This window comes from Calidris pugnax, unplaced genomic scaffold (genome assembly GCF_001431845.1).
Source record: "Calidris pugnax isolate Ruff unplaced genomic scaffold, ASM143184v1 scaffold24, whole genome shotgun sequence".
Taxonomy (NCBI): domain Eukaryota; kingdom Metazoa; phylum Chordata; class Aves; order Charadriiformes; family Scolopacidae; genus Calidris; species Calidris pugnax.
The window spans coordinates 7,144,053-7,155,275 of NW_015090922.1; the positions used below are offsets into that span (position 1 = coordinate 7,144,053).

Consider the following 11,223-nt stretch of genomic DNA (forward strand, 5'->3'; position numbering starts at 1 on the left):
TAAGCATAGGTTTTGTAAACAAGTAAATTAGGACTCTCACCTTCTACTGAACAGGAAGAAAAAACTCAAACCTGAAGGTGTTATGTAAAGACCAACAGATGGGTAAGGGCACAAGTTTACATTGTTATCATTGACAATATTTGACAGAAGCAAAAATAAGCAGCACTGTCTGTTACCAGCCCTGCACATACTGCTCAGCCAAATCTACCTTACCAGTATAAATTGTCCCAATAGCACGCTAAGATACATTCTCGTTTCCCACCTGTTCTGTTTTCTGGGATAGGGATTTGTTTGGTCATGCCAAGATCAAAATCATGCCTATGCTATTAGAGTATTTCCAGCAGTGATGCCCAACTCTCATACACTGAGGTTTTTGAGAATGTGATTGAATAGTGTGGGAGAAAAAAAAACACCTTTTGATACAGAACTGATTTTTGTGTCAAAGCAGTCAGATACATTCTATATTTTAACTATCTGAATGAGCATTCACACATAGGGCTCTGAATGAAGTACTTATTACAAATCTAAAAGTTAAGTGGTTTTTTTGCTTGTCTAAATCAAAGCATTCACAGACAAGGACTGATTTTCTTTGAAAATAGCCATTCTGTATCCCATATAAGTAGCTTTCAGGTTATAGGTTCATGTGTATTTTACTTTATCTGAATATTACTCATGGTGCATGGATTTGTCACAAGTTGCATGGCTTGTATATTGTTTCCTGTATGGACAGAAAAACATTAAGCAAAAGCAGAAATGGATGATGGCTAACAAAGTGTATGATTGTCATGACTTAATGTCAGTTCTGGGGATTTCAAGATATCCCTGAAAATATCCAGCGTTCATCTGAAAATATGCAAATATTGAACAGAGCTACTTAGCACATCTTACTGGTGTGCAGCTGAATCCTACTGATTCGCAGCTTTTTCACTCACAGTAGTAGTCAGAAGGTTTTTTGAATTTTTTTTCCTCTCAGTTTAACCAGATCAGCTGAAAAATTAGTGTTGGACTTCCTATATGAAACTTTTCACATCTCCTTTGTTTTCTCTTGAGCAAATGCAAATTACATTGAACACATTTCAGAGAAGTATATTTATCTATAAAAGAGACAGAATACATTTGTAAAAGTCAGCTAAACCTTTTTTTTTTTCTTGTCTTCTCTTTTGCACCATCAAGTGAGTTTTACTTGTTCTTGGGAGTCTTGCAAGGGGAAAAATGCAGTAATTAAATTCCTTTCCAAACTATAATTTGTTGAATATCTAGCCCCGTGGTGGTTTTGAAACAAAAGTTAAAAGGAGGTGACTTACAACTGTGTTGAGGCTTTTCCCATTCCAATGCACTGTACTTAAACAGATAAGCATCCCAAATTCTTGGAAGAAGAATCAACCTGCAGGATTTGGAGTACCTGCATTCTGGCAAGTGGTCTTGTTCAGATTAGGGTGCAATAACTAATAGCTGTGATGAACAGCTTCTAACCCACCTTTTACATGTTCTTAGTATGATTTCACTTAACTGCAGTCTCTACAACTGCAAAAATTAACAAAATACTTTCAGCTGCATTTCATAACCCCTTTAATTGAATTTTTGGTTGCTTATATCATTAGTCCTGTTGCTCCCGTTGTTAATCAGAGAAGTCCTTCTTAAAGCATGGATTATAGAATCCATCCTGTCACAGCAGTTAGTCAAATATATTAGGATCAAAGTGAGGCACTATTGAAAAGAATGCCAGGTGGGAAACAGCAACTCAGGTTGTGCATCTTCTAAGTGATGAACCCATCTGTTAATTCTTAACATTTCAAAGCGTAAACTAGTATTTAATGCTAAAGTAAGGCAATTCTTGGTACAGCAATTAATTAAAACCTCAGACCATTCAGGCATCCATGTTAAGTTAGAGAGATGCAGATTAGAAGCAGCATGGCAAAAATAATGACATAGGCAATGTTATCTGGAAGCAGCAAATAAATTGAAAAGAAATTCTTCACTCTCCAAAGGAGGTATGGAGTATGAGGAGAGCTACAATTGGGCTTTAAATAGCTTGCTTGGTTTGAGTGCAATTTATAGATTGTGAGGGCACCTGTTTCACTGGAATAATACAGAGGTCAGGGAAATGCAGCTGACTAAAAAAACAAGGATAGCACACAGTTTGCTTGTTTTGACAGCAGTGTATACATATAGTGAGGACACCTGTCTTACTGGAATAATACAGAGGTCAGGGAAATGCAATTTACTGAACAAAACAACCATAGCAGACAGTTTGCTTTTAAACAAAACAAATTTCAGGCTGTTGGCAAGTAACAACCTTAGACATAAAATGGTGTCATTAAATTAACACTGAATGAAATACTGTGGTACCCTGAATTCATTTTTAAAAAGCAGTCGGTGAAAATGTGTTAAGGATGCATGCCCACTTAAAGCCTTATTATCATACCACTGTTCTGTTGAGTGGGAACCTCAAGTGAAAGAGTCTAGGAAGTGATTAAATGCGAGTCCTTCAGTTCCCAAACTGAAATAAAAACAAAAAGGCAGCATTTTGCATTCTAAAATGCACTCAGTTGTGATAATCTTGTCTTTAATAACAGAAAGGAAGGACTAGAGCATCTCCCTGTTTACAGACATGAGTGAGGGTGGGTTGGATTCACAAGGATCTCACACAACAAGAATGGGGTTTATATCACCATTTCCTGTTGCAACAGGAGGGTTTCTTCACTGAAATGAACCTGAAATTTAGTACAAGTAGAAGCTGAACTGTCTGCTTCGAGAAGGCATCACTTCTAGAATTTCTGAATCACTGAGGTTTCCTATTTGAGCCTGCTGTGTGATTAATGCAACCCATTTACTCCATGTAGCATTGGTGGCATGATGAGTAGAAGGAAATTTACCTTTGAACACCCAGCCCAGTACTTGTAATTGGGGCACCAGGAGCTGTGCTTCAGTACCAGCCACTTCCAAAGCAGCTTTAACCCCTTCACATGTTGCCAATACCTCTCACACAGCCAGTTCTCTCAGGTACTTAATACTTTTCTCCATGGTGGTCCATTTTTTGGTGGCTGACAAAGGTTGCCTCCAGAGACTGAGAGCTTGTGACTTTCACCCAAGTGCCTTGTTGATGCCTCCATCTCTGGCCAGGTTTCCCAGCTGCCTGGTGAAGTCTATGGTATCAGCCCCATTATCCCAGCATCGGAGCAACCAGGTGATAAGTGTCTCACCTTCACAACGGCTGAAGATTTTGCAAGTCCTTCATAGAGAAGGATTGAATAATTACTTCTGTTCCTGAGTCATCCCCATCCGTTGACAGTGGCTGAGAAGGACCCTCTCCTGGATCTACTTTACAAGAACCTTTTCCTTTATCTGCTTTAGAAGGACCCTCTCCTGGATCTTTGTTGAAAGAGTTCTCTCCTGTGTGATCTGACCTGAGCTGGTCTTTGGTGTAAGGGGCAAGGAACGGACTGACCTTGTAGTTGGAGCTGGAGGTGGCAGAGTGGCTTGTGGGCTTTCAGCAGCAGCAGTACATGCCTTACGACACCTACTCCTGCACCAAAGTACTAATATAAAACCCCGGAAACACATTCAGGAGAGTCAATAATAAAATCACAGCCCTGAGGAAGTAACAATCATTTCCAAAATCCCCAAGCTCTAGCGGTGTCAGCTTGGAATGAAAAGAAGAGGTAAACTTTCTCAAGGTAAAATTAAACGTGTAATTAGTAACAAACTCCACTAGGTGACGCCCAGTGTGTGCAGGTAACGTCGTGGCATAAATTGTGGTAAAAAACCATAGCCAGATATCCTGTTTAGCCCAGCACTCCTAACCAAAGCACCGCAAATAAACAAAAAACACAATTGAATAATAACACAACACATACGGTGGGTTAAGCAGTATTGCATCAACTGATTTTAAACAAAACTCCATAAAGACGTGATATATTTTCCTCAAGAATGACATGATGTGAGTTCTGTTTTAATTTCAAACCCTTCAGGACTCTCAAAGGAAAAAAATCCAATACCATCTCAACTGAGCAAGCTGGAATTCAAACTATTCAGGCAATCTATCAGAGTGCAGGTTGTGCCCCACATTGGGCAGCAGTAAATCTGTCATAGTTTAGGCTGGGCAGGCCACTAAACGAAGGACAGCAGCTCTCTTTTAACCTCTCTCCCCTCTCAGAAGAGAAGACAGAGAATAAGGGAGAGAGGAAAAAAAGAAACTGAAACAACTTTAATGAAATATTAATAATAAAAAGAAAAGAGAATATTATCAATCGGAAAATAATTTTTATATGCAACATATACAAAACCAGTATCAAGCTCCTGGGATGACAAGCACGTCACCAGCAGGCACTGGGAAAGTCCCAGACTGGACTCTGACAGATGGGAACAGGGTTCAGGAACTGGATTCAGGAACGTATAGATCAGGATCTAAGGCAGATGAACAGACAAGAGTCCTCCTTGGATGCCAGTCATTAAGGAAAGAGACTGACTCCTTTGATCCCTCAGCTTTTATACTGAGCGTGATGCAGATGGGATGGAATGCCCCGTGGTTCAGTTTGGGTCACCTGTCCTGGCCTCTCCTCCACACAGGTCTTCTGCTTCTGACCCTCCAACGGGACACACAACAAAGTGAGTTGATCTTGGTTGTCACAGCAGTAAGTATAAGCAGAAGCCTCTCTGCATACTGTTCCTTGGTATTAACTATAAACATCAGACCTTATCACACTGGAAGCAGACACTAAAATGTCCACCATAATCAGTTAGAAGAGAAGTAACTGAAAAGTGAAATTACTGAAAAGAGAATGGGTTCTGTTCTACTTCAAACCAGGACACACATGCTTTTATGGTCCTCTTGCTGCTGAAAGACTGCCAGAGAAACCCGATAAAGGGGCTTTGCTTTCATTCTACAGAATCTGCAGTTTTATATTAAGTTAAAAGGAAGAGGAATGTATGAATGCATGCTTCATCGCAACAGCAATGATGAAGCTAGAGTAAGAACAAAGAAAAACTAACAGAAATTAAAAGCAAGAGCTGAAATTGTCAAATAAAGATGCTAACAATATCCAGAGGATACCAAACTACTAGAATAAACTTGTGCTGTAAGAGTACATGGTAAACAGGGGACTATCGTTTCCGGGTTTTGTCAGAGAAAGAGTGGAGGAAGCTAGAAGGAAATCATCACAATCTAATATAGATGACATCTTTTATAATTATTTAAAAAAATTAAAGTGTCATTTATTCACAACTAATGTAATAATAGTCTTACTTAAAACGTTGCAGTAGGCCTCATGGGGAAAAAAAGATTTATTTTTCTTGCTTTGCATAAATAGTCCACAGTAACTTCATTTTAAGAGATTGAGTGGTTTTATATCCAGTTTTCTCAAACCTATCAAATATTAGATCCCACAATGCTTTTTAAAATGTAAGCCTCTATTACACATGTGATACCCTACACTCACTTGAAGCCCGGAGAGCTCATGTAGGCTCATCCAGATAATGCATTTCCAAGGAGTGGGAAACCACTTGGGATTTACAAAAAGGCCAGTCATGTTTCAACTATTAAAAAGTTACTTATCTCTTCTAAGGAATGGAACCCTACATTACACACTTGTAAGCAGAGAAATCCAACCAGAAAGAACTTTCATATGAAATAATTCCCGTAATTCAGAGCAAACAGCCAAAGTGTATGACACTAATACAGATCAGTTTGTTTCCTGAAAGGAAGAACGCTATGTTAACTATGTGTGTACACACATATATATTTTCTAAACAGAAAACGGACTTACGATAGCTAATTTTTGTAATCAGAACCAGAAAACAGAGAATCAATCTAATAGTCTATCCCAGGCATTCTCCAAGTACAAAAATGTTCCTCAAAACTCATCTTTAATGTTGAAGTGTGGCTGATCTTCAGGTTTAAAGTCTAGATTGGGGCTGCCATCCTCATTCAGAATTCTTCGAGAAGTATAGCCAACAATTGGATATTTGGCCTTATAAACATTATTGAAGATATCATCCAGGGACTTCAGTTCCTCTTCTGTGAGTCCTGTCTGAATGAAATATGGACATGAAAGTCATGTCTCAAAGAAATAAAATTACAGATGTTTACAAGCATTTTTCCTTTTTATTCATTATGATAAAGCTTAGGGTCAGCTATTGGGTTTATTTTGCAGAGCATGATTAACAAAATTGATAGTATAGCCTGTAATTGTATTCTTTTCTTTCACATTCAGTTCTGAAAAAACTTTAATATATTCAGGTCAAACAAACTGTTAAACTCCCCTCATTTTCCCTGCAGAATTAAATCACACCTCAAATAAGAAACAACCCAGAGATAGCATTAAGACAGAGAATAAGGGAGAGAGGAAAAAAAGAAACTGAAACAACTTTAATGAAATATTAATAATAAAAAGAAAAGAGAATATTATCAATCGGAAAATAATTTTTATATGCAACATATACAAAACCAGTATCAAGCTCCTGGGATGACAAGCACGTCACCAGCAGGCACTGGGAAAGTCCCAGACTGGACTCTGACAGATGGGAACAGGGTTCAGGAACTGGATTCAGGAACGTATAGATCAGGATCTAAGGCAGATGAACAGACAAGAGTCCTCCTTGGATGCCAGTCATTAAGGAAAGAGACTGACTCCTTTGATCCCTCAGCTTTTATACTGAGCGTGATGCAGATGGGATGGAATGCCCCGTGGTTCAGTTTGGGTCACCTGTCCTGGCCTCTCCTCCACACAGGTCTTCTGCTTCTGACCCTCCAACGGGACACACAACAAAGTGAGTTGATCTTGGTTGTCACAGCAGTAAGTATAAGCAGAAGCCTCTCTGCATACTGTTCCTTGGTATTAACTATAAACATCAGACCTTATCACACTGGAAGCAGACACTAAAATGTCCACCATAATCAGTTAGAAGAGAAGTAACTGAAAAGTGAAATTACTGAAAAGAGAATGGGTTCTGTTCTACTTCAAACCAGGACACACATGCTTTTATGGTCCTCTTGCTGCTGAAAGACTGCCAGAGAAACCCGATAAAGGGGCTTTGCTTTCATTCTACAGAATCTGCAGTTTTATATTAAGTTAAAAGGAAGAGGAATGTATGAATGCATGCTTCATCGCAACAGCAATGATGAAGCTAGAGTAAGAACAAAGAAAAACTAACAGAAATTAAAAGCAAGAGCTGAAATTGTCAAATAAAGATGCTAACAATATCCAGAGGATACCAAACTACTAGAATAAACTTGTGCTGTAAGAGTACATGGTAAACAGGGGACTATCGTTTCCGGGTTTTGTCAGAGAAAGAGTGGAGGAAGCTAGAAGGAAATCATCACAATCTAATATAGATGACATCTTTTATAATTATTTAAAAAAATTAAAGTGTCATTTATTCACAACTAATGTAATAATAGTCTTACTTAAAACGTTGCAGTAGGCCTCATGGGGAAAAAAAGATTTATTTTTCTTGCTTTGCATAAATAGTCCACAGTAACTTCATTTTAAGAGATTGAGTGGTTTTATATCCAGTTTTCTCAAACCTATCAAATATTAGATCCCACAATGCTTTTTAAAATGTAAGCCTCTATTACACATGTGATACCCTACACTCACTTGAAGCCCGGAGAGCTCATGTAGGCTCATCCAGATAATGCATTTCCAAGGAGTGGGAAACCACTTGGGATTTACAAAAAGGCCAGTCATGTTTCAACTATTAAAAAGTTACTTATCTCTTCTAAGGAATGGAACCCTACATTACACACTTGTAAGCAGAGAAATCCAACCAGAAAGAACTTTCATATGAAATAATTCCCGTAATTCAGAGCAAACAGCCAAAGTGTATGACACTAATACAGATCAGTTTGTTTCCTGAAAGGAAGAACGCTATGTTAACTATGTGTGTACACACATATATATTTTCTAAACAGAAAACGGACTTACGATAGCTAATTTTTGTAATCAGAACCAGAAAACAGAGAATCAATCTAATAGTCTATCCCAGGCATTCTCCAAGTACAAAAATGTTCCTCAAAACTCATCTTTAATGTTGAAGTGTGGCTGATCTTCAGGTTTAAAGTCTAGATTGGGGCTGCCATCCTCATTCAGAATTCTTCGAGAAGTATAGCCAACAATTGGATATTTGGCCTTATAAACATTATTGAAGATATCATCCAGGGACTTCAGTTCCTCTTCTGTGAGTCCTGTCTGAATGAAATATGGACATGAAAGTCATGTCTCAAAGAAATAAAATTACAGATGTTTACAAGCATTTTTCCTTTTTATTCATTATGATAAAGCTTAGGGTCAGCTATTGGGTTTATTTTGCAGAGCATGATTAACAAAATTGATAGTATAGCCTGTAATTGTATTCTTTTCTTTCACATTCAGTTCTGAAAAAACTTTAATATATTCAGGTCAAACAAACTGTTAAACTCCCCTCATTTTCCCTGCAGAATTAAATCACACCTCAAATAAGAAACAACCCAGAGATAGCATTCACCGCCATGTCAGTGACACAGGATTCACTAAATCAATTGACAAAGAAAGTGATTTACTCTCTTTGGAAGCGTCTTTTTAAACAGCAGGCAATTTTCCCTTTATGTGCTTACATAAATTGTATTGATTCCACAGATTGAAAACTTTCCTCTTTGAGGCTGTTAACACTGCACCTTTCGTGAGCAGTAAATGCATATCCATTTTATGTAGTTAAAGAATATTAATGCATTTTAAAGATGTGAATCAACTTAAATAAATCCAAATATTTTAATATTATCATTCATCATCTTTCAAAAGAATTTAACTTAGCAAAATAGAATTAAACTAACAGTCTGTTTTCTTACTATGTCATGTGTAAGATCTGCTGGATCCAGAGACATCTTTGCAACTCCTCTTGTTGAGTCTTTTCCAACCAAAGCATTGTATGGGGCTCCTTTCCCATAAAATTCTGTCAGATTAAAAAAAATAATAATAATCCAGTGATGATCTGAAAATGTGCAGGGTATGGTCAGCCTCTAATTTTCACGGGCTTGTTAACACTTGTCAGTGAACTGAAAGCAGTAACTCAAGTCAAAGATTCTTCTTTCCAAAACTAACTTTTGATTTCCTACTTTTTAATAATATATCCCAGTCTTTAAAAAAAAAGCAAAGCACAGGGCAGGGTTATGCAATACAACCATTGAACTCCTATATTGCGGTCTTAAAATGTCCCTATTATTTAGGGAGCTGTGCTTTACATTCTCATGAGAAGTTTGTAGACTCCAGACTTTGCGGTGGCAAGCCTTGTCTAACGGAGGATTTGAAGATCAGCCAACGTGTATATCCAGACAAGCTGCATTAACAAACTTAGTACAAAGCAACAAGCCATTAGTTTGCTTATGACAACGTTAAGGCAAGCGTCCAGGACCCCCATGTTCCCTTCAAATATTTTACAGGAAATCTGAATTAAGTAGGAAGAGTTCAAATTAAAACATCTGTAGTTCTGAGGAAAGGCACAGACAGCAAGTACAGAAATAAATGGTTTAGGTGTAATGACAAGACAAAAAGCCTCATGAAATAAAAACATTTTAAAGAAGAAAAAAAATTACTTAGCCCCCCCCCCTTTCAAAATCAGAGTCAACTCTTCCCAGAGTTTTGACGAGGCCACTGGACAGCGCGGGCAGGCAAACACCAACACAAAAGGAGGTGAAGCTGCAGCAATGCTGATAGTGTGAAGTGCAATACAGGTACATCCAAGCTAGCTTTGATCTGGTCGGTTCATGTACCCAGGGCAATAAAATGCCGTAGCACTGCCTTCCATGTGGCCTGACCTACAATCTGATGAGGACTCAGGTGTCTGGGCAGGTACCTTCAAGCATTTCCTTTGTCAGGGCCCAAGCTAACTGAGCTACGTTGGCCTGTCTGTCTACATGTACTGTAATCTCAAACCACTGTAATTTCTACTGGAGGAGGTGCCAGAGGAAGAAAATGGAGTTTTTTAAAAAAGGAAAAAGTATACAAGTTTTGTTGCAATTGAACTGCTGGCTTCTATTACATTGGGAATATTTAAAAACAAATGACTGACTAACAGCATGAACACAAAGCGGACAGCAGAGGAGAAGCAGACTCACCTTTTCCAGAAGTGACATCAAATACTACTCCCTTCACCGCCAGGTAAATGGGCTGTCCTTCCTGGAGAGAGAGCCAGCGATATATCCTCATCACTTAAGCACAGGCGTAAGGCAATTAGTTTTAGCTATAAAATCCACAAGCACTCAGGACACAAAGAGGAGAATTGCATTCTCTGTTGTATGTTTTCTCTTGTTTGTGTGTGTATACATACATACATACACGTTATCTCTCTGGGAATTTCTTGCTTGTGCTTTAAACTGCCCCTGGTATTATTATTTTCTTAGGATTTAAACAAATGGAATAAGACAATCTTTTTAATCTGAACGTCACAATCACAGAAGACAAGTCCCCCTTGCAAGTCACCTTTTGTCTGCCTGAAGATGATCAACTGCATTTTGCCATTCCTAATGCAGATGGATATTGCCCAAGATAAAAGGGCGTGTGGCCAACAGCATTCTTTATTCGATTGAAGACAACAGATAAATACATAAACACACACAAATCTGATCCGCTGACATCTGTTTTACTTAATAAGCCAGTGCTTCTGCTTTGTCTTTTATGCACAAGATGTGTTTTCAGTCAGATGCTGGTTAGTTTCTTGAAAGTGGCTAGAGAAGACCCTGAGAAGGTCAGCCAGCAAGTACTTCAAGAAGAGAAGACAGATGTGTATCAATATAGGACCTTATCATTTTGAATGTGAAGTTCTGCTGAGATTTCTGCATCACAGAAAGCTATAAACTACCAAGTTGAAATTGCTTTGTTATTTCTATAATCTCATAGGGGAAGAAAAAAGGGTCTAAATACATAGTTTAATTAATTGCTGAGAGAAAATTACTTTGGCTCCAATCTATGGTAATCAGAAATTCACTGATTGTCTGTACGCAACTTTAAGGGACCAAAACCAGCAGCTGGCAGGAGCACAACTGACCAGCTGCCCAGCAACACGCCGACCAGCGCCGACAAACTTCTCGCCGATGCCTGAAACGCAAGTTACCCCGTGTTTCCCGGGAGGGGGGGAATAGCAGAGCCCGAGAAAACCAAGTTTTAAGGCGGTTTCCAGGGCACCGAGCAGCAGGGAAGGAGGCAAGGCTGGGGTCTGTGCGGCGCCCCACCGGCCCCGGGGTACGGGCCC

General features: G+C 38.8%; 1 protein-coding gene across 1 annotated transcript; it reads right to left on the reverse strand.

Annotated features, from left to right (window-relative positions):
- Positions 1-6,406: 6,406 nt before the first annotated feature.
- Positions 6,407-10,212, reverse strand: NENF (neudesin neurotrophic factor). Its single transcript, XM_014950637.1, has 3 exons — positions 10,091-10,212; positions 8,825-8,928; positions 6,407-8,189 (listed from the first exon to the last, which is right to left on the reverse strand). The coding sequence occupies exons 1-3, from the start codon at positions 10,179-10,181 to the stop codon at positions 8,013-8,015; spliced, it is 372 nt and encodes a 123-aa protein (XP_014806123.1). The 5' UTR covers positions 10,182-10,212; the 3' UTR covers positions 6,407-8,012.
- Positions 10,213-11,223: the final 1,011 nt, after the last annotated feature.

Bases quoted from the DNA above. Each gene is read 5' to 3' on its own strand.
- NENF (XM_014950637.1), bottom strand. From the start codon at position 10,181: ATGAGGATATATCGCTGGCTCTCTCTCCAGGAAGGACAGCCCATTTAC. The intron at 8,929-10,090 runs GTGAGTCTGCTT...TTAATCTGACAG, and splicing joins TGATGTCACTTCTGGAAAAG to AATTTTATGGGAAAGGAGCC. The intron at 8,190-8,824 runs GTAAGAAAACAG...TATTTCATTCAG, and splicing joins CAGATCTTACACATGACATA to ACAGGACTCACAGAAGAGGA.